Source organism: Achroia grisella, unplaced genomic scaffold (genome assembly GCF_030625045.1).
Source record: "Achroia grisella isolate CSIRO2021 unplaced genomic scaffold, CSIRO_AGI_Agris_v1 utg660, whole genome shotgun sequence".
NCBI lineage: Eukaryota > Metazoa > Arthropoda > Insecta > Lepidoptera > Pyralidae > Achroia > Achroia grisella.
Genome location: NW_026712984.1, coordinates 8,286,224 through 8,311,902, shown reverse-complemented (window position 1 = coordinate 8,311,902; position 25,679 = coordinate 8,286,224). Strand labels below are relative to the sequence as shown.

General features: G+C 37.2%; 4 protein-coding genes across 5 annotated transcripts in view; 1 reads left to right on the top strand and 3 right to left on the bottom strand.

Annotated features, from left to right (window-relative positions):
- Positions 1-301: 301 nt before the first annotated feature.
- Positions 302-3,867, bottom strand: LOC131849577 (small ribosomal subunit protein uS10). The gene is made up of 3 exons (XM_059199671.1): positions 3,758-3,867; positions 2,927-3,088; positions 302-540 (listed from the first exon to the last, which is right to left on the bottom strand). The coding sequence occupies exons 1-3, from the start codon at positions 3,758-3,760 to the stop codon at positions 334-336; spliced, it is 372 nt and encodes a 123-aa protein (XP_059055654.1). The 5' UTR covers positions 3,761-3,867; the 3' UTR covers positions 302-333.
- Positions 3,868-4,327: 460 nt separating this feature from the next.
- Positions 4,328-6,633, bottom strand: LOC131849578 (trafficking protein particle complex subunit 2-like protein). Its single transcript, XM_059199672.1, has 4 exons — positions 6,586-6,633; positions 5,751-5,962; positions 4,965-5,141; positions 4,328-4,477 (listed from the first exon to the last, which is right to left on the bottom strand). Exons 1-4 carry the CDS (start codon positions 6,616-6,618, stop codon positions 4,432-4,434), a joined length of 468 nt encoding a protein of 155 aa, XP_059055655.1. The 5' UTR covers positions 6,619-6,633; the 3' UTR covers positions 4,328-4,431.
- Positions 6,439-7,372, top strand: LOC131849576 (protein Vhl). The gene has a single exon (XM_059199670.1). It carries the CDS (start codon positions 6,792-6,794, stop codon positions 7,320-7,322), a length of 531 nt encoding a protein of 176 aa, XP_059055653.1. The 5' UTR covers positions 6,439-6,791; the 3' UTR covers positions 7,323-7,372.
- Positions 7,373-13,608: 6,236 nt separating this feature from the next.
- Positions 13,609-25,679, bottom strand: part of LOC131849607 (oxidative stress-induced growth inhibitor 1-like) — a 33,811-nt gene continuing 21,740 nt past the window's right edge. Inside the window, exons 3-8 of one of the 2 annotated variants that reach the window (XM_059199714.1) lie at positions 20,666-20,749; positions 19,254-19,438; positions 17,753-17,859; positions 16,519-16,670; positions 15,260-15,423; positions 13,609-14,464 (exon numbers count right to left, since the gene is read on the bottom strand). In XM_059199714.1, coding sequence (XP_059055697.1) covers positions 13,676-14,464; positions 15,260-15,423; positions 16,519-16,670; positions 17,753-17,859; positions 19,254-19,438; positions 20,666-20,690 — 1,422 coding nt within the window. In that variant the 5' untranslated portion in view covers positions 20,691-20,749 and the 3' untranslated portion in view covers positions 13,609-13,675. Of the gene's footprint in view, positions 14,465-15,259; positions 15,424-16,518; positions 16,671-17,752; positions 17,860-19,253; positions 19,443-20,665; positions 20,750-25,679 lie in introns of both variants that reach the window. The other variant, XM_059199713.1, reaches the window with a different exon arrangement.

The window sequence follows — 25,679 nt, the reverse complement described above, 5'->3', positions numbered from 1 at the left end:
CTGGCGGGTGGTACGGTGATGAAACTTAGCAGCAGCTGGTATTAATCTGAACAATTCCTAGAACACTTCCCGTGATATATGCGGTAGAAAATGCACAGAGACGCAATATCTCTGCGCAAAGCCAATGGGTCGACTCCGTCACATAGACGTTGATTACCAATGATTCTGGCTGCTCGGTTCTGAATGAAATATAATACATGTACACCCATGTGAGTAGTTAGTATAAAGATAAATTATAAGTAAGTGTGATACAGAGGAAGCTGCGCGTATCGGTAAGTTAAGAACTATAATTAAAAGACAGTTTTACTCAAAATAGTTTATTGGCAGTTGTGCCTACGCGTCGGCAATTGTAACCTCTACTTCTACGCCCGGCTCGATGTTGATGGATGTGATTTGCTTCACGATCTCAGATGGTGAGTGCAGATCGATCACGCGCTTGTGTATCCTCATCTGGAAGCGGTCCCAGGTCTTGGAACCCTCACCGCAGGGGGTTTTACGCGTCGTGATGCGGAGGATCTTGGTCGGCATGCGGACTGGACCCTGGAATTTCATCATTTTCAAATTAATCCGTGTATTTTAAGCATTAGGAGTAACCTGATATTCAGGGTAACGCATCTGGAATCGAGTTTCAAGGTGTTTGTTGGCTGGGTTTATTGATATTAAAAAAATTGATTATTTTTATATCAGTCAACGTAATATTATTTACCGCGGCTACACTCGCGTTAAATTTCAATAAAAAAATAGCCTGTGTTATTCTGATGAATATGCTATATTACTGTAAAGTTTTATCAAAATCCGTATAGTAGGTTTTGCGTGAAAGAGTATCAAACGTCCATCCATACTCACAAACTTTCGCGTTTATAATATTATTATATACTAGCTGTCCCGGCAAACATTGTTTTGCCTTAAAATAAAAAATAAAAATGTAGGGGTAGACTACCCCTAACATTTAGGGGGATGAAAATAGATGTTGGCCGATTCTCAGACCTACTCAATACGCTCACAAAATTTCATGAGAATCGGTCAAGCTGTTTCAGAGGAGTATATGAACGAAAACTGTGACACGAGAATTTTATATATAAGATTAAGATTAAGACTAACATATATAGAGATTAATCATCACTACATAGTATAAAGCAAAGTCGCTGTCGCTGTCTGTCCCTATGTAAGCTGAAATTATTAAAAGTACACAACGGATTTTGAAGCGATTTTGTTTTAATAGATAGTGTTTCAAGAGGAAGGTTTATATGTATAATACATGTACAACCGTGCAAAGCCGGGGTGGGTAGCTAGTATGAAATAATATATATTGCCTCTGTGGCGGGGACGCCCTAAGAAAAGATGGATAGATTGTGTGAAACATGATATGAATAAAAGAAGAGTATGTTTAGATATGACGACCGATAGAGAGCAGTGGAAGAGAATGACATACTGCGCCGACCACAAATAATGGGGTAAAGGCAAGGCAATGATGATGCCTCTGTGACACGGCACAGACGACGGCAATCTGCCACGGTAGCGCCGATACACCACTCCCTTCGGCCAGTAGTTCCCCTTCATGAAGGGCAGCAGTAATGAATTTACGAATCCCTATTGCTAATATCACCTTTGTACCTTTCCCACCTCCTCAGTACCAACTCTGATGATGAAGATGTAAGGAATTGTAACTCTCCTATGAGCAGAGCATGCTACGAGCAAATCACGCACTGCACTTTGAAGAGTAATGGTATACCGCCACTCTGGTGAACACAGTATTATAGAACATACTGTGTCTTCATCTGGGCGCATCTTATGTTACGTTTACATTCAGCCGCTTCCCCTGCCACTCGCGCTGTCGGAAATATTGCCGCGTCAGCGTCGCGAGTGAGTGTCGTTTACACTCAGCCCTCATACTTATTTACCGGGCGACTCTTCCTTACCTTCCGCTTAAAACGCCGGGCGACAACTGAGCGAGAGGGCTGAATGTAAACACACGCTGCCAGTCCTTTGACTCGCGCACGAAAAACCGACAATTGAGGGAGCGCCGGGCAGCACGAGTGGCAGCGACAATGGCATGGGAAGTGTTTCCACTCTCGCGCTGCTCACTTTCCTGCCCACATGGGCCATCGGCGGATCCAGGGGGAGGGGGGGAGTGTTAATTGAACATGATTTTATTTATATATTTACAGCCATACAGATTTTATGTAACTACATACCTTCAATATTTAATTAATTATATTTAAATAGTGCTTCTCTGGATGTTTCAAGAGAAGATGGCAATATGTACAAGTTATTAAGTGTTAAGTTTTTCAAGTATACTATAAATAATAAATATTTTTAAGTACATTACTTACGTACATTAATAAAATACCTACTTTTTATTTGTATACTACTATCAAAATTATATACTGTTATCAAAATTCAATTATAAGTTCATGACTTGACCACGACTACTTGACCCCCTCCTGGCGCCAAAGCTGGATCCGCCCTTGACTCGGGCTGAGTGTAAATTGGGCTTTATAACTATATCTATGTAATATTGTTGTTCCTGATTTATCCGCGATCAGTATGTCTACTATTACTACTACTAGATAGCTGACTTCTTACTTAATGACGCCCTCCAACATACATTCAGGAATTAAGAACTGGAGTGTTGCTTATCCAAATCCAGTAGATATGTTCTTTTCAGGTATTTTGGAGGGTTGTCAGGTAGTTGTCAGGTGTGGTGAACTAGCTCAGAGGTTACTAACTAGTAACCTCTGGGGGGGGGAAGGTTATTATTACAGCTTAAGGGTAAGGATTTAAGAAAAAGGATAAGGCCTCACAAGGTAAGGATTTACCCGTCTCTTCCTCAAGGCTTGCCTCTTACCACTGTCTGACTATTACCAGCCAAAAACCCCAGGATGGGATATTTTCTTAGGAAAAATCTTTTTTAAAGTGAACAAACCTTAACGCGGAGTTTCTGCTTCTTGGCTCCATTGATGAGGTCGGCGCACACCTTCTCGAGGGAACGCACGTTGCGGGACGTGAGGGTGATACGGATGCGGTGGACGGGCGAGATCTCCGCCTGGGGCTTCTCAATGTCCTTGCCTGACACTACAGCGGCTGCCTGAAATGTTATACCGTTGCATATATAATACAGGCTCTATAGGCTTTTAGTTTGACATATAGATTTACTTACTATGGTCGGAGGTTCGATTCCTCACAATATAATCGTGAATTAAAATTTATTGATGATATAGATTGTAACAATTTCAAATCACAGATACACGTGTTTTACAGATTAAATATATATTTTTATATAATAAGAATAGCAGTGCCCTGAAATTTATAGCTTGTGTTATTTTGACGTATAAGTATATTTATGTAAAGTTTCATCAAAACCCATTCCATGTAGTTTTTGCGTGAAGGAGTAACAGACATGCATCCATGCCCACTTATTAGTAAGATTGTAAAATATTTATTAATAATATAAAATACATATTTGCTATTACATTACAAAATCTACTTTCTTTGGTACAGCAGACATAGACAATAAAATGGTGTGATATATCCAGGTTAATTTAATTTATTGCTGTATATCATTTCTGGTTCGGTTCCTATTTTATTAAAAAAAGTAAATTTTAAGCATTATTACTAAGAATTAAGCGCCAAATCATAGCACGTGGACAGACATAACCTATATCGCAAACACCACGATTTGACCATCATAATTTACATTTATAATAAAGATATCATGAAAATAACAACGGACGGAAATTTTAGAATGTATACTCACCATGTTGATGCGATTTCCCGGTCGAGATAAACAACTTTACAATAAAAATTGCTCAGCGCTGAACCGGAGAACAGCGAGGAAGATTCACTTCATGAAAAGAGGCAAATATCCAAAGCGAAGTTCTTGATTCATAATATTGACGTCTTTAATGACAGTGTCTGTCAGTCTATCATTGTGAATTGACAAACTTACGTATGAAACAAACCATAGACAAATTATATTAGCTTTCGTACTCACAAAGCAAGTAATCACTATTTTACGTACGTTGTTAAACAACACAATGGACTTCTTTTTGAAATAAAATTATATTATTAGTTACTGATTGTAAATTTACGTTTATGTCAAAGTATTGCCAGCAGTTAATCGATTGGGACAAGTCTATTATCTAATCAATGTATTGTCAGCAGTCAATGGATTGCGACAAATCTTACGAGAATCTTATTTACCTAATTCAGAATATTATTAAAAGATAAAAAAAACAGATACACCAAAAATACAAAAGAGAATCAGACATGTGTAGTATTAATAATGAACAAGACATATTTTAAATATATTTTATTATTATTCTCTTTTGAATATTACAATACAAAATAAAAATAATAGACATTCAATACAAATTAAATTAAATTATATATTTTTACACATGTTAGGTTACATTACTTGTAACTAGCAGTTTATACATTATTCAACATTAAATTTTTTACTTGCTTGTCGAATTTTCTGTAACAAAAATAATATATATAATAATAAAACTTAGTAGAAAGACACACAATAAATTCCAACAAATTAAAAACAGTTACTTTAAAGATTCGCAATCTCAATTATTTGATCTAAAATATTTAATTGGATTATATACTGATAGATAGTATATTCTTATATTCTATTAATAAATATAATATTCTATTACAGATTTTCCGAGGTAGGCTTTGTTAATAATCACCTGAAGGAGTAACTGAGCCTCAGCAGCGAAGCACTTTGCTGTGCCGTGTTTTGGTTGTAAAGTAAGATTAGACAGTGACATAACATGAAAATCATGCTGTTCATTAATATAGTCGATGGTTACTCATTACTGTATATTTCTTTGCCATTCCAATAATATAAAAAAAACTCTAGTGTAGTACAGCTTGAAAATGAGCTAGACTCACTTTTAATCTGAACTACACTTTTTTTTTTTATAAATATTTCATATTAATATAGCATTACTTACTGCGATGTAATTTGATCTCCGGGTAAGTGGAATGGATTGCAAATAGCGTCAGCGTACAGAGCATGCAGCCTGCGCAAGGCGGTCCGTACTTCGGCATCTCTAATATTGCTGCCGCTCGGCGAACTTGAACTCGTGACCAGTACGAGTTTAATACGAGTATTCGTTACATATCCATAACTGAGAACAATAATAATATCAATAATGATCATCATTTCTTTTATAGTTGTCTTGTTTGGTTATGTTCACCCGCAATGACAAATGTATCACCCCATCAAAGGGAAATATATAAAATACTGGCTGTGCCCGCGGTAACACCCGAAATTTATAGCCTATATATTATTCTGATCTATATGCTATATTATTGTAAAGATTCATCAAAATGCGATTGATGATGGCAAACATTCCAAGCACCGATCTTAATGTAGACATTTTATTTTACCGTCAATAGGTTATTAAACAAAGAAGTAATTGGATAGTGTTTAGTCCCGTATTGTAATTTCAAGTTTGTTGAAATACCAATTCATTTTTTAATGGTAACATTATATAGAACTGTCATATATATTATTGTTTTTTTATTCTGTGTTAAAAAGTTAATCTGTTCTTCCAGTCTTTAAAACTGTATAATTTAAGTTATTGTACTATAAAATACGTATAAAGAAATAATATAAAAATATATACAACTATTAATACAGTCTTATTGTATACTGTAACATATAAATATGTACTATAATATTATTAATACACTGAAACTTCCTGAAAGCCACAAAAGTATATATATGTACTCACATTTTATGTGTATCTGTAGAATAGAGCAATCCCAAATATAAATCACGCATATCAGTGCGTGTAGCATTTGAATTTGAGCCCGATGTATTGTTATTGGTAGTGGCCAGCCTTTCTTCTAACGCGTCTAATGCCGTGTGTACAAGCCATTGTCGGGACAGTTCGTTGTCTGTACTCGTATCGTTACCTATCCCACCGATATATAAAGGAGAATTCTGCAAATTAGAGAGATCTATACATATATTTTAATTAAATCAGATATTTATTGCTATTGGGATGAAATATACAGATACAGGATTAGAGGCAAATGTCATAGTTCTCTGGAATGGCATTGCAGAAGTATCACAAGAGATAGGCTGTATAGTTCGCGACTGAACTAACAGGCCCTCTTATTTGTTAAAAAAATACGCATTCTCTTGCTAAAACATGAACGCATTTTTTGCAAAAATATTTGTCTAAATACAAAAATACATATGTACCTATTGGTCACGAATGAACTAGTTTGCATGAAAGCTGCGAACTAAATTGAGCTATGTCAGCCGCGAACTACTATGGGCAAGATTATAGTTTAAATCACTGAGCAAGTAATCACTACGTCTGGCCAGTTACCATATTGTCTATGGTTTAAGGCATTGATGACCGACTGACTTGTGACTGACACAATCGGACTGACAGTGTAAATAGTCAAAAAGTGGGAGGTGATGATGTATTGATTTGTAAATTAGATTTTTTTCTAAAAAACAAGTAGTAGTAGTGTTATCTATTTAGTGTATACATTCATCATCAATTAATGAGACTCTAATTCAGAAAAAGTGTGAAGATATATCAAGCAACTTACATCTTTTCCAATTACAGCAACGCAAACAGCCATTATTATGTACACAGAATCGACGAAACTGTCTTTCTGACGTCATGGTACCAACATACCAATAGAATTTTTGGCGGTAAATTTGAAAATATTTTTAATAACACATTAAAAAAAAGGGATCAGATTATTCGCACAGTTCAATAAAGGAAACATGACGTGACCAAAGCATAAATAAAATGTTAGCAAACTTCATGCATTATTTTTCGACAATGGCTTTAAACAACCAATATTTATTGTACGAGACCAACGATAATGGAGAAAGAGTGTTTATAAGATCAATAGAGTCAGAAAAGCGGGTGTACTTACGTTTTGTGAATAAAACATCTCGTCCCGTCGACGTTTGGTGGCGGGATTTTAACGGGGCGAGGAGGCTGTATATCAGATTGAAACCTCGTTCATATTACAACGTAGACTCCTTCCTGACACACCCGTGGGAGTTTACCGATGTCAACACAAAAGAGAGGTACGTTATTCAAAATAAAGAGATATTTCGGGCGCCGGTCTGTATTGGGGACCTAAGACACAGGACGTCATGGCTCATATCAGTACCTGTAAGGACTTTGCGACAGACTGCTCTGTTGGCAGCTGCTGGTTGTATCGCCGAACCAGGTCACGTGGATGGTTTAGGGTTACCAAAGTCATTGGCCGAAGATTTGAGGAAGTATGTCGAAGTGATAAATAACCCATCTCCACCGCAGGCCAATTAATTAAAATACTGTAATTTGGTGTTACCCAACCTTTTTAGTGCCATGCCCCATCTAAGACAATCTAAAATTTATAATTATTAATTTTTTTCTTAAATTTTATACAATTAAAGTGCTTGTTTAAGAAACTTAAACTAAAGTTTTTTAGGAAGAAATTAATTATGTTTAGAAATGGTAAGTATAATTTTCAAAACATATAATGAAAAATTGAAATTTATATTATAGTACATTCGTTAATAATTTAAGAATGACACTCCTGTCCGTGGAGCTCTTACCACTTTCCGCGATTGTCCAACATACTCTTTTACTATTGATATGACACAACTCCATTTCCATCTTTAATTTGCTTGATGTAGCTGTGTCTTGGTCTTTCTCTCCTCTTACCTTCTATCGTACCCTCAATACTTGATTTGAACTGAACATACATACATACACTTGAACTGACATAATTTCATTGTGCCGTATCAAGTGTCCTAACATTTTACCTCATCTTAAATTTTAACAATGACTCAATATTCGAATATCCCTGTGGTGGGTTGGGTCACCAATTGCTCTTTTGATTATATATTTATTTTATTTGTTATTTTCACGTACCCTCAAAGCTGAAAATCAGTGTTTTGTTCCCTGAACACTGTACTTCCGAATCACGGGTTCGATTCCTCGCACGGTGCGAAAATTCGTATTCATGAGTATGATTGTATCGGTCTGGGTGTTTTCTATGTATGACATATATGTATTTAAAAAATATATATCTACACGGCACTGTGTTATTTGTCTAGGATTATTTTTTTTTATACTCAATTACTATATATAAATGTCATTATTGTAATAAAAATATATATTTTGTCATAAATGAATAAGAAATAGTCTTATAGATGTTAATGTAATGGTGCACCCGCCTGCGCTAACGGGTTACGCTGGCGGGGCACCAGTGGAGGATGATAAGCATGAGGTCAGGTCAGTAAGCCCATCGTGGTAAATTCACCATGAATTTATCACGATGGTTTCCAGGGGGAACCACGTGGAGGTTAACCTGACATGGTGTAATGCTTGTAATGGAGTCACTTTCCCCATTGCTATCACTTCTTTTCCCCCTGGATAAAACATATACTGCCTTTAAACTTAATATGGTGATTATTTACGTGAACGTAAAAGAAACTGTATATAATACAAATGTAATATACGTGTTGTTAACTCGTAAATAAAATAAGTAGTGGACTGTAAGTTATTATATTTAATACGAGGAGTTATAATATTACAAGGAACATTAGCTAATTAATAAGGTACGCGTGCGGTGACGTCGTAGGCGCAAGGCAAAGTGAAAGGTGTCCCGGCCTAGCGGCTGTCAATAGCTCATGTTCGATAGCGCTCGAACATACGAATTGTGAATTAAATTGACAAATACGTAGTTAGTCATAAAATACTGTAAGTAAAAAGCGTCTAGGTTTGTAAATTTCAATATCAGTCCATTACGACGACCCCATAACGGCAGTCAACCTCCCCACGGGTCCATCCGTTCCGTCCCGACCATACTTTTCCACACACACACGACACCGTCCTCGCCGGCGAAGACGACAACCCCAAACACACGATACCGCGCAATCAACCGGGCGCTCGATCGATCCCCCGTCCAATTCAAACGGGGATCGAAATTACGACGGCCTGAGCCGTGGTTCGAGCTAGCGGTGCCAGACTAAAGTCGTATCCGTCAGGCGGGAGTTGTCCTTCAGCCGCTCCATAAGTCCTTCCTTTGGTTTGGAGTGCCATCTGCACTCGCCCCCTATCGTCCGGTGAAGCTGTAAAGGACAGCTGCGGCCAACAGCATAAGAGTAGTCCGAATATATATATGTATGTTGGATTGTCTGTTACGCAAGGACAAGCTAGAATTTTTTTACTGTTGGTTGGTTAATTTTTTTGTAATTATGGGCACAAATGACTAAATCAGGTGTTAGGTAAGGATGTTAGCTAGGAAACCGTTTTAAGCAAAGGTGCTGTAAGTGAATGAATGTAATTAAATGTTTACTTATTTATATAAATGTTAGGGTTGGCCAACTTGATTAGACCTACTGAATATACATATACGTTTACATTCAGCCGCTTCCCCTGCCACTCGCGCTGCCGGAAATATTGCCGGGCGACAACTGAGCGAGAGGGCTGAATGTAAAAACACGCTGCCACTCGCGCTGCCAGTCCTTTGAATCGCGCACGAAAAACCGACAATCGAGGGAGCGCCGGGCAGCGCGAGTGGCAGCGCCAATGGCATGGGAAGTGTTTCCACTCTCGAGCTGCTCACTTCCCTGCCCACTCGGGCTGAGTGTAAATTGGGCATTATTTAATGATATTAATGTTCTATGTTCTAAAGATAAGGGGTGGTCATACTGAATATGCATATAAAAATTCATAAAAATCGGTCAAACCGTTTCGAAGGAGTATGGTAACTAACACTGTGACACAAGAATTTTATATATAAGACTAGCTGTTACCGCGACTTCGTGCGCGTGGAATTTAACTTTATTTTTCTAAAACAAAAAAATAATCTAAAATAATAGTAGCCTAGTTACTCCTTATTACATCAGCTACCTTCCAAAAAAGTCCCGTCATAATCGGTCCAGACATTTCAAAGATTACCCGGAACAAATATATAGACAGACAGAAATTGTAAAAAATGTTATTTCGGTGTATGTACCGTATTTATATTCATATGCATGTAGTAAAAAACGGTTATTTCAATATTACAAACAGACACTCTAATTTTATTTATATGTATAGATATCAATTTTGTTTGAAACTAAATTATCGCTCCTTTATTTGAATTTCTATGTATGTTGGTTTTTTATATGTAATAATATTAATATTTTAAATGTTTTGTACCTTTACATAATAATATTTTACAAAATTATTATAATTGAATTATATAAAATTAATATATTTTATTGTAAAATAATTAGATGTACCTAAGATTACCTGTTAATTTTTAAACTCTGTCTGCTCCAAAGAGTAGAGTGCCATCTGTGATCTAACTCGCATTTTTTTATAAATGTTTTTAGGGTAAGTAACAATGTGTGTCGATGTATAAAAAATAAAAATATCAGAAACTCTTGTTTGTGTCTTATTTTGTCTATGATCACTTTCAATAAACATTGTGTATTTTTAAATATAAAATTGTAACTGGCAGCCTACAAATGTTGTCATACTGAAAAAAAAACAGATGTCGATTCGTTTATAAATCAATCCACCATCCCTCAAGTCTTCATCCAGGCATAAGCTGTACCCGCGACTTCGTCCGCGTGAAAATTAACTTTATTTTTCTAAATTAAAAGATTTGTTCTAAAATAAAAGTGGCCTAAGTTACTTCTTATTACATCGCCTACTTACCAAAAAAAAGTCTCGTAAAAACGGTCCGGCCAAAAATTGTAAAAAATGTTATTTTGGTGTATGTACCGTATTTATATTCATATGCATGTAGTAAAAAAATATTTCAATATTACAAACAGACAACAGTCTATATAATAACACAAAAAAGTTTGGAAATTAAATGATGGATTTTGAAATTTGAAAAAATAATAAATTATGCAATATAACTTCACTATTTCTGTTTATAACGCGGGTGTTTTATGAACTGTTTATATATCGAAAACCGGTGCTTTATATATCGAAAACCGGTACTTTATATATCTAAAACCGTTACTTCATATATTGAAAACCGGTACTTTATATATATAAAACCGTATCTTTATTTATCGAAAACCGGTCCTTTATATATTCCAAACCGGTACCTTATATATCGAAAACCGGTAAACTTAGATTTTCTTTACGAGCAAAAGTGTTGAAAAAAGGTTAAAACAGTCAAATCACAATCATATCTATCTAAAATGAGGTCAACGACACTGACGTACAACATCTATGCATATATATATATGCCGCTATGTTTGTGTAACTAGCAGATAACTTCTGACTCATATAGCACAAACGCAGAATCCGATTTGATTACATTATTGCGATGTTGACACACTTTTTTTAATATATGAATGAGTTTATGCTTCCGTTTGCGCTAATAGGTTACGCTGGCGGGGCACCAGTGGAGGATGATAAGATGAGCATGAGGTCAGGTCAGTTACCACATCGTGACAAATTCACCAGGAATTTATCATGATTTTTTTTTAAGCAGAACCGCGTGGGGATCAGCCAAACATGGTATATGTACATGGCAATGGGGACACTAATTGTTAAAAGTATAATATCTATAGAATAATACAATAATAATCTATACAATATGCTGTCGACAGCCTCGGTGGTCTAGTGGTTTAGCACACCGCTTTACTATCCGATAGTCGTGGGTTCGATTCCTCGCACGGCACAAACATTTGTATTCATGAGTATGATTGTTTGTATCGGTCTGGGTGTTTTCTATGTATAATATGTATTTATTTAAAAAAATAAATGCATCCATGTATTTATATCAGTTGTCTAGTACTCATAACACAAGCTCTCCTTAGCTTGGGACTAGATGGCGCTGTGTTAATTGTCCTGAGATATTATTGTTATTATTATCTGTCGTGTAATATCGGTAAATATATTTGGTTGTTCTCTTTATAAATTTTTTTTTCTCTGTGCCACAAGTCAATGTAATACGTCGTTTTATTTTACTAACAATTCCCGTTATCCTAGCGATGGGGTTATTAATCCACATTACCCACAATCCTCTTCCACCCTGTACACCGCTGTTCTGATCAGAGATCTGGTGCTCTGGAACCACTGTCTTAAGTTCTTTACCCATGACCTGCGGCGCCTGCACTGTATCTTGAACTCAAAATTTTTCTTAATACATATCTATTTCAAAACCATATTTTTTACCCATGGAATTACCCTTAAATAAATTCAAGACATCTGTTAAATCATATTTACTGAGCAATGCCTATTACTCACTAAACGATTACTTGAATGACGAGCGTGCATGGCAATAGTTTTCATGCACAGGATTTTCATTTAATGTTAGACATAGACACCTATATAAATATACATTGTAAATAAACTGGCTTTTAAAAAAAAAGTAATTCAATTTAGTTTCTTGCCAGTTCTTTTGAATTGGATCTATATACCGAACTGGATGGTAGTGAAAAAAATATTATAATGTAAAAACTTGACGTTCATAAGCGGCTAAAATGTCCTACATGAATAATAGATTTTTAAATTTGAATTTGAATTTATTCCAAGGCACTACGCCTTCCTACACTTTATATTATCCAACACATTTTATCTATAATGGATAAAACACAGTTTTACATTGTATTACGGGGGCGGCAATTAAACGTGTAGTGTTTTATAGAGCTACTAGCTGTCCCGACAAATGTTATTTTGCCTTAAAATAAAAAAAAAATTAGGGGTGGACTACCCCTAACATTTAGGGGCATGAAAAATAGATGTTGACCAATTCTCAGACCTACTCAATACGCTCACAAAATTTCATGAGAATCGGTCAAGCCGTTTCGGAGGAGTATGGGAACGAAAACTGTGACAAGAGAATTTTATATATAAGATAAGTAATTATATTGCCCTTTTGTTTTTAACGGAACAGTCCTCCGGTATACACAGGTTTGTTTTTATATATATAAAGTCCGTAAAAGTCAAAACAGAACTTCTAAATTATACAAATAAAAAAAACATGATTATATGATGATATGAACCTTCTAGAATATACATTTTATATTATAATTCTAATTATATTTGATCTTTATTATTTATATATTACATTATTACTGTAATTATATAGGCACATATCAGGTTAAGTAGCTTTATGCAAGCAAAGTCTCAGCCCGATTGGTTTATTAAAATTGACAAAGTTTCATATAAACTTTCATCCCCTTGGGGGTAGAATTAATCAAAGTCCTTTCTTAGCGGATGCCTACGTCATAACATCTACCTGCTTCGCACGGGTGTACATATATATAACTCAAAGGTGACTGACATAGTGATCTATCAACGCACAGCCCAAACCACTGGACGGATCGGGCTGAAAGTTGGCATGCAGGTAGATGTTATGACGTAGACATCCGCTAAGAAAGGATTTTGATTAATTCTACCCCCAAGGGGATAAATTAACGCGAGAGAAACCATGGGCAAAAGCTAGTTATACATATAAACCTTCCTCTTAAATCACTCTATCTATTAAATAAATCCGTTGCGTAGTTTTAAAGATTTAAGCATACATAGAGACGGACAGACAGCGACAGCGACTTTGTTTTATACTATGTAATGATGATTAAATGTAAGGAAAAACAAAGTTGGGTATAAAAATATTTTATTGTAAACTGAAATGACATTAAATGTTTCAATCACATAGTATTGGTTATGGCAAGTCATTCGGTTTCTGTTTTCATTTTGTGTATATGTGTCACTATAGCTAGCGCTCCGCCGGGGATGAAACGGACGAAATTATCCCCTGTTAGGGGACCTAAGGCATATATACCTTTTGGGGCGTATAATAATTCGTGCGTACTTTTGTCTATGGCCACTGGGTTGGTCCTACCATCCACTGGCTTCTCCGGATCAATTCCGAACCCTATACCATTTGAATACGGGTTACTATTGCATTGACAACTGAACTTCGCCTCTAAAGAGTTCTTATAACCCTCATAATCACATTCATTATCCAGCTCAGTGTTGCACGCGCACGTCTCAATTTTATTGCAGTCCGGCATCATACATTTGGTATCGGTGTTGCCATTAATTTCACTGTAATTAAATCTTGATTTGCAAATTTGGATGCTCTGTCCCAATATTGATTTTAGGTAATGCCAGTGCTCTTTTAGGAAGCTGCGTCTTCTGTTATCTATTTTTCTCTTCTCATCTCTTCGTCTACATTTAACGCAATCAATATCTATGCAGTCAAAGCTGAAATTCGTTTGTAAGAAGAACAAATCTGGCTTCGATCCGATTAACACTGTAATAATAGAGACAGTCACTTCTTGGACTTCATTTGTGACAATGTTGAGGAGTTTGACTCTCTTCAGCCTGGTGTCGTATTCTGTGTCTGTGGTCTCTGGAGAGTCTGTGGTCTCGGGTGTGACGTCGACTATCACGTGCTCTGGGTAAGAGGTATAGTTGACGTAATCGCCGGACGTTCTATCACACATCATCTTGTATACCTGTAAATGAGAAATTTCATATTTTAATCATTATATAGTAAACTTAACCCGTGGATATCTGTATTGGTTTTACTATTATTAATTCATATCTATGTACTTAAATACATACTACATTGTGAAACTGTTTGTATCCCAAATAAAATAAAATAAAATAAATAGTATAAAATTAACGCAGCGCCATCTACACATGGTAAGCAGAGCTTGTGTTATGGATATACTAGACTACTGATATAAAGTTTTTTTTTTGTAAATACATACATAATCATTACATATTATAAAACAAAGTCCATGTCGCTGTCTGTCCGTCATTATTTATGCTTAAATCTTTAAAACTACGCAACGGATTTTTTAAATAGATAGAGTGATTCAAGAGGAAGGTTTATATATATAACCAGCTGTTCCCACGACTTCGTCCGCGTAGAATTTAACTTATTTTTCAAAAACTAAAAGTAGCCTATGTCACTCCTAATTACAACAGCTACCTGCCAATAAAAGTCCCAACAAAAATTGTAAAAAAATGTTATTTTGGTGTATGTATCGTATTTATATTCATATGCATGTAGTAAAAAACGGTTATTTCAACATTACAAACAGATACTCCCATTTTATTTATATGCATACATATCAGAAAGAAACGGCACATACGTGCTTACGCCGATGGTGCAGTGGCAAGTGAAGGTGACTTGGTATGGGGCATCATTCCCAGCCGTGCTCAGTCGCTAAAGGTCACTCGCCGGTCAGTCGCCCCCGCTAGCAGTGTTTGCGAGAACACAGTATCCTCAAGATTTAAAATACCTGGCAATAATCCGGGTAGGTCTGAGGAGACAGCCGTGCCAACGCTTCTGCCGGTGTCCTGTGCAGATGTAGGGCGTGACGGTTGGCGCGGAGTGTGAGCCACACCGCGTCTGCTGCACTCACTCCAGATCCCACTATCAGGACCGGCGGCTGGTTATTGTCTACTGTAAATTAATAACATTCATAGCTTTATCGCATGCATAAGGAAGATACACATATGAATGTGGATGGTTATAACGGCAGAGGAAGGCGTAAAAGAGATGGATGGACTGTGTGAAAGATGATATGGTAAGAAAGGCAGTAAATGACGAGATGACTGCGAACAGGGATGAATGGAAGAGAAAAACATATTACGACGACCACAAATAAATGGGATAAGGAAGAAGCAGGTGATCAGCTTTATTGTATGCCTCTTACTTGTTATTGTGTAAGTATTTATATAATAAAGACATCTATTAAAAAGAGCAACACACAAATTTCTTGCTCATTCTTCTTGTAATGAATCTGCGTTCCGAATGAGTGGTAGAATCAAAATATGACTATTTAAAAGTACTTGTAATGAGTTTATGAGTTTACTATTTGAATAAATAATATTTCTTGAGTTGAAATTCAGGTAACTCGTGTTGTCTCGAGTTACCTGAATATGGATGATTTTAAAAAGAAAAATGAGTGAAAACATCGAAAAAGATGGAAAAGATTAGAAAATTAAAAATAAAGTAAAATTATTTACCTTTATATAATAATTAATAATTTTACTTTATTTTTTTTTTGGGATTATTTATATAACAATACACGCGACTACTGGTAACTAAAAAAAAATATTATTTTAATTATATGAGGAAAGTATGAAATTTGCCTTTTTTCACTTTACCAACTGTTTTTTTTAATGGCGAGCTGTTGTTTTTTAGTTTTTTGGAGTTGGCAACACTGGTTGGGTTATACAATAACTGTTTTGGGGGGGAGGGGATTGGGGTATAACGGGTATATAACGGGGTGTAATGACCCATTACTAGCAATGTACCATGTTAGGTCGACCTCCACTCGGTTCCCCCTAGAAACCATCGTGATAAATTCCTGGTGAATTTGTCACGGTGTGTTAACTGACCTGACCTCATGTTCATCTCATCATCCTCCACTGGTGCCCCGCCAGTGTATACCGTTAGCGCAGGCGGGTGCATCCATTATCATCCATAAAAAATATGTTTTGGCCAGTTTGATAAAGAGTTTGATAAAACGCTTACAGAATACCTATACAGTACCTGCTGGCTGTAACGCTCGTTGTAGAGGAGCGAGCGCGTGTAGTGCGTACCGAGCCACGTGCGGCTGGAGAGTGGCTGCGCGCCCGGCGCCACTCGCAGTTATCACACGAGCACACAAGTACCGGAACCCTCGACCAGACCCCGCGTCGTACCTGTACAACATTACCTTTTATAACTACTGGTCGTTTCATTTAACTATCTAAGTTTAACACACTACTTTATTTAAAAATTCAAAATATCTTTATTCATGTAGGTCTATTACAGACTCTTATGATATGTCAAATCTACCGTCAGTTCGGAATGATTTCGAGATGAGAAGAACTGACAAGAAACTCAGCTTGTATTCTTTTCAAATAAATGTTGTACATGTTTACAATAATACAGATTCATTTAAATTCAAATTTGGGAGAATTGAGTGACCATCAGTAGATGTTGCAGCTATTGCAAAAGGAAATAATCTAATCAGTGTTCGCAACCTGAACAGATCAGTCCGTACAAGCTTTATTTCCGATGGTCGCGCGTTCGATTCCTCGCGCGGCACAAACATTTGTATTCATGAGTATAATTGTTTGTATCAGTCTGGGTGTTTCCTATGTATATTATGTATGTATTTACAAAAAAAAATTTTATATATGTATTTGTATCAGTTATTTAGTACCCATAATAAAAGCTTTGGCTAGCTTAGCTTAGGTCTAGATCAGTGATTCCCAAAGTGGTCTATATCGACCCCCAGGGGTCTATGACAAACTGCAAGGGGTCTACGACAGTGGTCATCTTGTTTTTACTTTATGTTTTTAACACTAAACTTTACTACAGTTAGAAATTTACAAAAAAAATCAATACCAGGTAAGAATGGGGGGTCTAGCCAAAACCGAAAAATATGGCACGGGGTCTCCGACACAAAAAAGTTTGGGAACCTTTAGTCTAGATGCTGCTGTGTGAATTGTCCTGAGATTATTCAGAGGAGCTTCCTCCCGCGTACACTTAGGTTGTGGAATGAGCTTCCTGCCGAGGTTTTCTCACGAGACTACAGCATGGGGTTCTTCAAGAAGGGTGTATTAAGGTTTCTTAAGAGTCGGCAACGCACGTGACACCCCTGGTGTTTCAGGCGTCCATAGGCTACTGTAACCATTTACCATCAGATGAGCCGTATCCCTGTTTGCCACTGTAGTAGTATAAAAAAAAAATTATCTACCCCTCCTCATAGAGTTCGATATTACCGGACAGTACTCACCCGGATACACAGAAGTTAGCGGCGAGGGGACAGACAGACGAACAGGGCTGCCCGGTCCGCGGCCACGGCCGCACACTTGTCACCACTACGTCGCTGCGAAAGTATCGCTAAAACAAAGAACTAAACGTTAGAGGATTTTCTTTTAAATTTTGGTCTTGCACATTTTATCCGATGGGTAACCAAAGTCCTTTAGTCTTTAAAGTTTCCGTAAAGCTCCCGGTTGTACCGCTGGTTGGAGAGCAAGTAACAACTTCAATAAATTAAGAGTAATAGATCTAGGTCTATTAGAATAGTCTTAGTAAGAATCTCGATCCAACAAGGATTGTAATTACGACGGCCTCTCCCCAGGTTCGGACCCTAGCGGTGTCTTCAAACTAAAGTTGTAGCCGACAAGTAGACCAACTGGCCTTCAGCCGCTCCATAAGATAGATAGATAGATAGATAGATAATTGATTTATTGCCAACATACCACAAATAATACAATTTACAATAAGACACAAAACAAGAAATTAATAATAACATGGAAGTTGGCAATAGGAGCTGCCTCAGCTGTTGCTGATATAAGTACAACCTTAGTGAGGTGCACCTATACAGCGCTGGTTTTCAGGCAGCCCCCATTACTCATAAAAAAAAACTAAGATGCGGGTTTTTTACTACATACAGATACATATAATTTAAACACAAAAAAAATATATATTAAATAAGATCTAGATCTATAAGTCCTTTGGTTTGGAGTGCCATCTGCATTCGCTCCCTATCGTCCGGTGAAGCTGTAAAGGCCAGCTGCGGCCAACAGTATTAGAGTAGTCCGAAACCAAAAAGAAGTACATCCTTTATGGAAGAACGTATGTTTAAGGCAGCTAATGTGTTATCTAGTGTAATTTGACTATAAATAAATAAATAAGCAAGAGAGCACTCCCACACAATCGATCCCCGTCCAATTCAAACGGGGATCGAAATTACGACGGCCTGAGCCGAGGTTCGAACCCCTAGCGGTGTCCTCAGACTAAAGTCGTATCCGTCAGGCGGGAGTTGGCCTTCAGCCGCTCCATAAGTCCTTCCTTTGGTTTGGAGTGCCATCTGCACTCGCCCGCTATCGTCCGCTATCGTAAATGCCAGCTGCGGCCAACAGCATTAGGAGTAGTTCGAATCAAAAAAGAAGTACATTCATTATTATGATGTAAGAGTGTATGTGTAAAGACACCCTAACGAGTTGTCTGGTGGAGTTTTACTGCAAGTAAATGAGTACTCCCCTACGATCGACCCTCGTCTAAATCAAATTGAGATCGAAATTACGACGGCCTGAACCGAGGTTCGAACTCCTAGCTGTGCCCTCAGATTAAAGTCGTATCCGTCAGGCGGGAGTTGGCCTTCAGCCGCTCCATAAGTCCTTCCTTTGGTTTGGAGTGCCATCTGCACTCGCCCCCTATCGTCCGGTGAAGCTGTAAAGGACAGCTGCGGCCAGCAGCATTAGAGTATTCCAAAAAAAGAGGGTACTGACTGTGAGGTTGCAGGCTCGTACATAGCGCGTGCAGTAGTCAGCAACAGCGCGAGCTGGTAGTCGGTCGGTGAGTGCGGCTCGGTGTGGGGGCAGGCAGAGCCAGGCGGCGGGTGATAGCGTGCGGACGCGAGCTGGGAACGACTGCCACGCGCCCCCCGGCGGACCCCGGCCCAGCACTATGTGGTCTATCTGGACCAACACCAAAATATTTACACACGTTGAAGATCGCATTGAAAAATCTTATTTCTCACATAGGGACTGGCATTTTTTTATTGTTAACTAGCTACTCACCCCGGCTTCGTACGGGTTTACATGTATCTAAATATATATAACTCAAAGGTGACAGACATAGTGATCTATCAACGCACAGCCCAAACCACTGGACGGATCGGGCTGAAATTTGCCATGCAGGTAGATGTTATGACGTAGGCATCCGCTAAGAAAGGATTTTGATTAATTCTACCCCCAAAGGGATAAAACAGGGGATGAAAGTTTATATGAAACTTTGTCAATTTTAAACCGATCGATCAGTCTCAGCCTGCATGCATAAAGCTACTATGACGTAGGCATCATAAGTAAAGAATTGAGAAATTCCACCCCTAAGGGGATAAATTAACGCGAGCGAAGCCGCGAGCAACAGCTAGTAATAAATAAAAACCTCTTGAGTCACTCAATCTATTAAAAAAAACGCTTCAAAATCCGTTGCGTAGTTTTAAAGATTTAAGCATACATAGGGACAGACAGCGACAGCGACTTTGTTTTATACTATATAATGATATTTAGAATCTCTCCACTAACAGTGGTTACAAGTTGTTACATCTTTGCCTAACAAGTATAATAATAATTTATAAAAACTAATTCTTCTGGCTATGTCGGTCACTCTGGTTCGTCTGCGGATCTCCTCATTTCTGGTTTGATCAGAGAAACTCCGAGCATAGCCGTCTCCATCGCTCTCTGAGTGACTTTGAGCTTATTAATGAGGCCAATAGTTAGCGACCACATCAATTCATTACAATATCGCTCATTCGGAACGCTGTCTCATCACAAGAAGAACGAGCAAGAAACTTGTGTGTTGCTCTTTTAAATAATTTTATTATTATTTTACATTTTTAAGTTTAAGTGTGTGAATACAAACTACCGATTAGCACTTATTCAATTTAATACTTGAATAGAAAAAATATTGAATATACAACCAACTGGTTAAACAATTAATAAGAGGAAATCAGTCATAGTGATTAGAGCAGACCAGACCCTACAAGCAGCACTCGGTCACGAGTATGACGGATGAGGCAGCCATCACTGCGCTCGACCGTATTTTAGGGAGCCCAATGACCCGGCCCACCACGCCGCCACATGTCTGGACATTTTAGTGAGCGTGATTAATTAATCATTAATTGTACACCTGACCTTACCTGTTTCTCTACGTCGTATTTCCATTCGATCAGACCGTCTGCATTTACGCCTATATCTGCACACGGCCGCAATAGATTATCCATCTGGAAGTATAATAATAAATTGATTAATTAATCGGTGGTTTGTATTCACACACTTAAACTTAAATTGTAAGTAAGAATAAATTATTTAAAAGAGCAACACACAAGTTTCTTGCTCGTTCTTCTTGTGATGAGACAGCATTCCGAATGAGCGGTAGATTAAAAAAAAATGTTATGACTATTCAAAAGTGCTTCAATGTAAATTTATTTGAATAAATGAATTTCTATTCTATTCTATTCTAATAAAATAATAAATAATTAAAATACACGAGGAGAAATGTTAGGACACTTGATACGGCACGATGAGTTCATGAAATTTATTATTGAGGGGAAAATAAAAGGAAAGAGGGGGAGGGGAAGACCAAGGCACAGCTACATCAAACAAATTGAGGACAAAATGGGAGTCGTGTCGTATCAAGAATTAAAGAGCATGATGGAAGATCGCGGAAAGTGGCGAGAGCTCCACCGACAAGAGCGTAGCTCTTAAATTATGAATGAATGAATGAATGAACGAAGGACAAATAAAACAGCGCCATCTAGTTACAGTAAGCAGACCTAGTGTTATGGGTGTTTAATCGTCTTCCGTAAATTTAGTTCATATAACTGTCACTAGATGGCGCCGTTCAGTTTCTACAACGCGGTATGTTTTCGTTTTTTATTTCCTGACGAGTTGTAAGAATCATTATTGTTTACTAGCTGTGCATGCGACTTTTTCCGCGCAGAAATTAACTTTATTTTTCTAAAATAAAAGTAGCCTAAGTTACTCATTACATCAGTTACCTGCCAAAAAAAGTCCCGTCAAAATCGGTCCAGCCATTTCAGAGATTAGCCGGAACAAACAGATCTGTGTATCTGTTTGTTCTGTGTCTGTGTGTGGTTCTGAGTGTCTGTTTGTAATATTGAAATAACCGTTTTTTACTACATGCATATCAATATAAATACGGTACATACACCAAAATAACATTTTTTACAATTTTTGTCTGTCTGTTTGTTTTTTCAGTCTAATCTCAGAAACGGCGGGACCGATTTTGACGGGACTGTTTTTGGCAGGTGGCTGATGTAATAAGGAATAACTTAGGCTACTTTTATTTTAGAAAAATAAAGTTAAATTCCACGCGGACGAAGACGCAGGTACATAGTCTCGATCATTAGCTAGTTCATAATATTTGTAAGGATTAAAATGTTTCAAATTTACATTTTTCAAAATTCAAATTATTTTTTTTTTTATATTAATTCTCGGCCGAAGCCGCGGCTAATACATAGTCTCGATCATTAGAATAAAGTGGAGTGATCTAAATCTCGTACAAGGTCTGGTCCACCGACCTCGCAGTTGCGGGTACATTCGCGAAGGTCAAGCGTGAACGGAAAAACGAATAATAACACTATACTGTAAGAAATCGTTTGGAGCTATTTACTTTTTTTATTTCAATTCAAAATATCTTCATTCATGTAGGTCTATTACAGACTCTTATGATATGTCAAATCTACCGTCAGTACGAAGTGATTTCGAGATGAGAACTGACAAGAAACTCATCTCGTATTTTGTTTAAGATCTGAATTATACTATTTATGTATGTATTTAGTATAATGTATATTGAATAATTCGGGTCTTAAATCAGTCCCGTTTTCTTATCACCAATCAAAAATATATTTTATAAGACCAATCTTTGAGATTTTTTTCTCTGCTACAAAAGTTAATCAATTATGTAACGAGAACTGTCAATATGATGTCAAAGATCTGAAAAATGAAATACCTAAATATCAGCCCCGAATGATTTGTAATTGCTGAGAAAAGTTAAGGTATCTGAGGTCAATATTTGCGATGCGTCGCCTTAAATTAAATTAATAAATTAATTGTCAGACCTACTGAATATGCATATGAAATTTAATAAAAATCGGTCGGCAAGTTTCGGCGGTGTATGGTAACTAACATTGTGATACGAGAATTGTATATTTAAGACTAGCTGTGCCCGTGATTTTGTCGGTGTAGTATAGTGATCTACCTAGCTTCAAATATGGCGATAAAACGTTTGGAGCTATTTATATTTTGTATTAAACTAGCTGTGACTTTGTCGAGGTGGCATTATTATTAAATTCTTGAAAAAGTGAAAGGTTTTTTAACATACCATAGGGGCCGTTCAAGTATTACGTAAGCACTATAGGGGGGCGGGGGTTCTTTTCTTTGCTTATTTTGGATGACATGGGGGTGGGGAAGTCTGTATGATGATTATGTCATTGGTCGTAATTTACTTTTTTACACGAATGGCAACCCTCACATTGTCTTTGCTAAAAAAAACAATACATTAATTGAGAAATGTTTACGTAAGCATGGCGGGAGGGGTAAGAGTTTTGCTTACTTTTGCTGACATGGGGATGGGGGGTAAATAATTGTGATAAATCTGCTTACGTAATACTTGAACAGCCCCATACGTTAAAAAAAACCGCATATTGTTTGGAAGAATTTCTGGTGTTCTCGGCCCTCAGCTTTGAGAAATTGACAAAGAAGTTATTTTATGTACTGTGATTGAAATTGATACAACACAAGTGGGAAAGTAGATTGTTAATAATGTGGACCGATGATCTTATTGCTAGTAATGTACCATGTCAGCTGACCTCCAAGCGGTTCCCCTTGGAAACCATCCGAATATCCTTGGTTAATTTGTCACGATTGGCTGACCTGACCTCATGTTCATCTTATCATCCTCCACTGGTGCCCCGCCATAAACCGTTAGCGCAGGAGGGTGCACCATTATATTATCATACATACGTATTTGACGACCTCAGTGGTCTAGTGGTTTAGCACACCGCCTTACTTCCGATGGTCGCGGGTTCGATTCCTCGCACGACACAAACATTTGTATTCTGAGTATGATTGTTTGTATCGGTCTGTGTATTTTCACATAGAAAATACCCAGACGTATGTATTTACGAAAAAAAATATATCTATGTATTTGTATCAGTTATCTAGTACTCATAATACAAGCTTTAGCTAGCTTAACTTGGGTCTAGATGGTGTTGTATAAATTGTCCTGAGATTATTATTATATTAAAAAATAGTACCTTATCAACTTTGCGACGAGCCTAAATTATCAATAGGTACTTGGTGCTAGAGACCTCGACGGACCAATCAAAATCATGACATCAGTAGCTTGAGATAAACGTAGGGCTGGCATATTGCTATAACGTCGCCGGAGTCGCGGTTGAATGCTAGCTACCAGTCGTAATCGGATATCCGATATAAAAAAATATCCGTAACCGTAACCGAATCTGAAATAAATGTGTCGGATAATATCCGATAGGGGCAGAGCCTAATTGAGACATGTTATGTAACCATTTGATTAGCTATTTGTATTTTACTTTTGAAATTACTTAAAAATTTAATATGTAACCGAAATTATCCGAAATTAACGGATAATCCGAAATAATTTCATATGCGCATCCGTATCCGTATCCGGTATACGGATATCCCCTTGTGAAATTTTGGTGATTTTTGTTAAACCCCTCAAGCCTCACGTGGTTAATGGACAATGTGCCTTACCTGGATATGGATATGAAATTTCGGATACGGATAGGTTTCGGATATAGGAATGATTACTATACTGGATACGGATGGGGATATGAAATTATTTCGGATTATCCGTTAGTTTCGGATAATTTCGGTTACGGATATTAATTTTTTAAGAAATTTCAAAAGTAAAATACAAATAGCTAATAAAATGGTTACATAACGTGTCTCAATTAGGCTCCGCCCCTATCCGATATTATCCGAAACTTTTATTTCGGTTACGAATATTTTTATCGGATATCCGACAGTTTCGGTTACGGTTACGGAGCTCCCGAACATCCCTGATTTATACCTTTATTCAAAGTCCATATTCTAAAAATTTTAAGATTCTTTATCGGCACTAAAAATACACGTGATGTTGTAAAATGTCAACAATTTACTACTCCAGCGCGATCTAGCAGTAATAATGTAGTAATGAAGTTATGCGAGCGAAGCCGCGGGTAAATACTAGTAATAATATAAGTAGTTAATTTAATCCCAGGTGACAACCCTACCAGTTCTTGCAATCAAGAATGACAGGCGAGTCGTCGCTATATCATTACTTATATTAAGTAATAATAATACACTATAGATACTGTACAATTTGTATGTTTGTTCACTCATCTAGTACTTTGCTGAGGCGTGGTCAGGGTTTTTTTATTTATGGATGACAAGCTAGCTAGTTTAACTTTATTTTTCTAAAATAAAAGTAGTCAAGTTACTCCTTATTACATCAGCTACCTGCCAAAAAAAAGTCCCGTCAAAATCGGTCCAGCCATTTCTGAGAGCTGGAACAGATGGACAAAAATATGTTATTTTAGTGTATTTACCGTATTTATATTCATATGCAAGTTGTAAAAAACGGTTATTTCAATATTACAAACAGACACTCCAATTTTATTTATATGTATACATGTATAGATAATGGAATGGTGCATCAGCCTGCGCAAACGGTTTACGCTGGCGGGTCCCCACCAACTGCTGCCCACCTTCATGAAGGAGGACTACTGGCCGAAAGGTGTGGTATATCAGCGCTATCATGGCAGATGGAGTAAGTAACCTGACATTGAGGGTGATGCAACTGGAGCCGAGTCACAACGCGAGCTTCAAAGCGTTTGTGGCCGAGTCCCTACCAACATGCTGCCCACCTTCATGAAGGAGGACTACTGGCCGAAGGTGACGTATCAGCGCTACCGTGGCAGATTGCCTTTCTTTATTTTATTTACTTTTATGATTTATTTCTTATGTATGTTAGTCTATAAGTTATGTATAATATATAAGAACTAACTGTCTCGGCAAACGTTGTTTTGCCTTAAAATAAAATAAAAAAAATTAGGAGTGGATTACCCCTAACATTTAGGGGGATGAAAAATAGATGTTGGCCGATTC

Bases quoted from the DNA above. Each gene is read 5' to 3' on its own strand.
- LOC131849577 (XM_059199671.1), bottom strand. The intron at 541-2,926 runs GTTTGTTCACTT...ATGAAATTCCAG, and splicing joins AGCAGAAACTCCGCGTTAAG to GGTCCAGTCCGCATGCCGAC.
- LOC131849576 (XM_059199670.1), top strand. From the start codon at position 6,792: ATGTTAGCAAACTTCATGCATTATTTTTCGACAATGGCTTTAAACAAC.
- LOC131849578 (XM_059199672.1), bottom strand. From the start codon at position 6,618: ATGGCTGTTTGCGTTGCTGTAATTGGAAAAGAT. The intron at 5,963-6,585 runs GTAAGTTGCTTG...TCTAATTTGCAG, and splicing joins TTGCTGTAATTGGAAAAGAT to AATTCTCCTTTATATATCGG. The intron at 5,142-5,750 runs GTGAGTACATAT...TATTGTTCTCAG, and splicing joins TCTACAGATACACATAAAAT to TTATGGATATGTAACGAATA.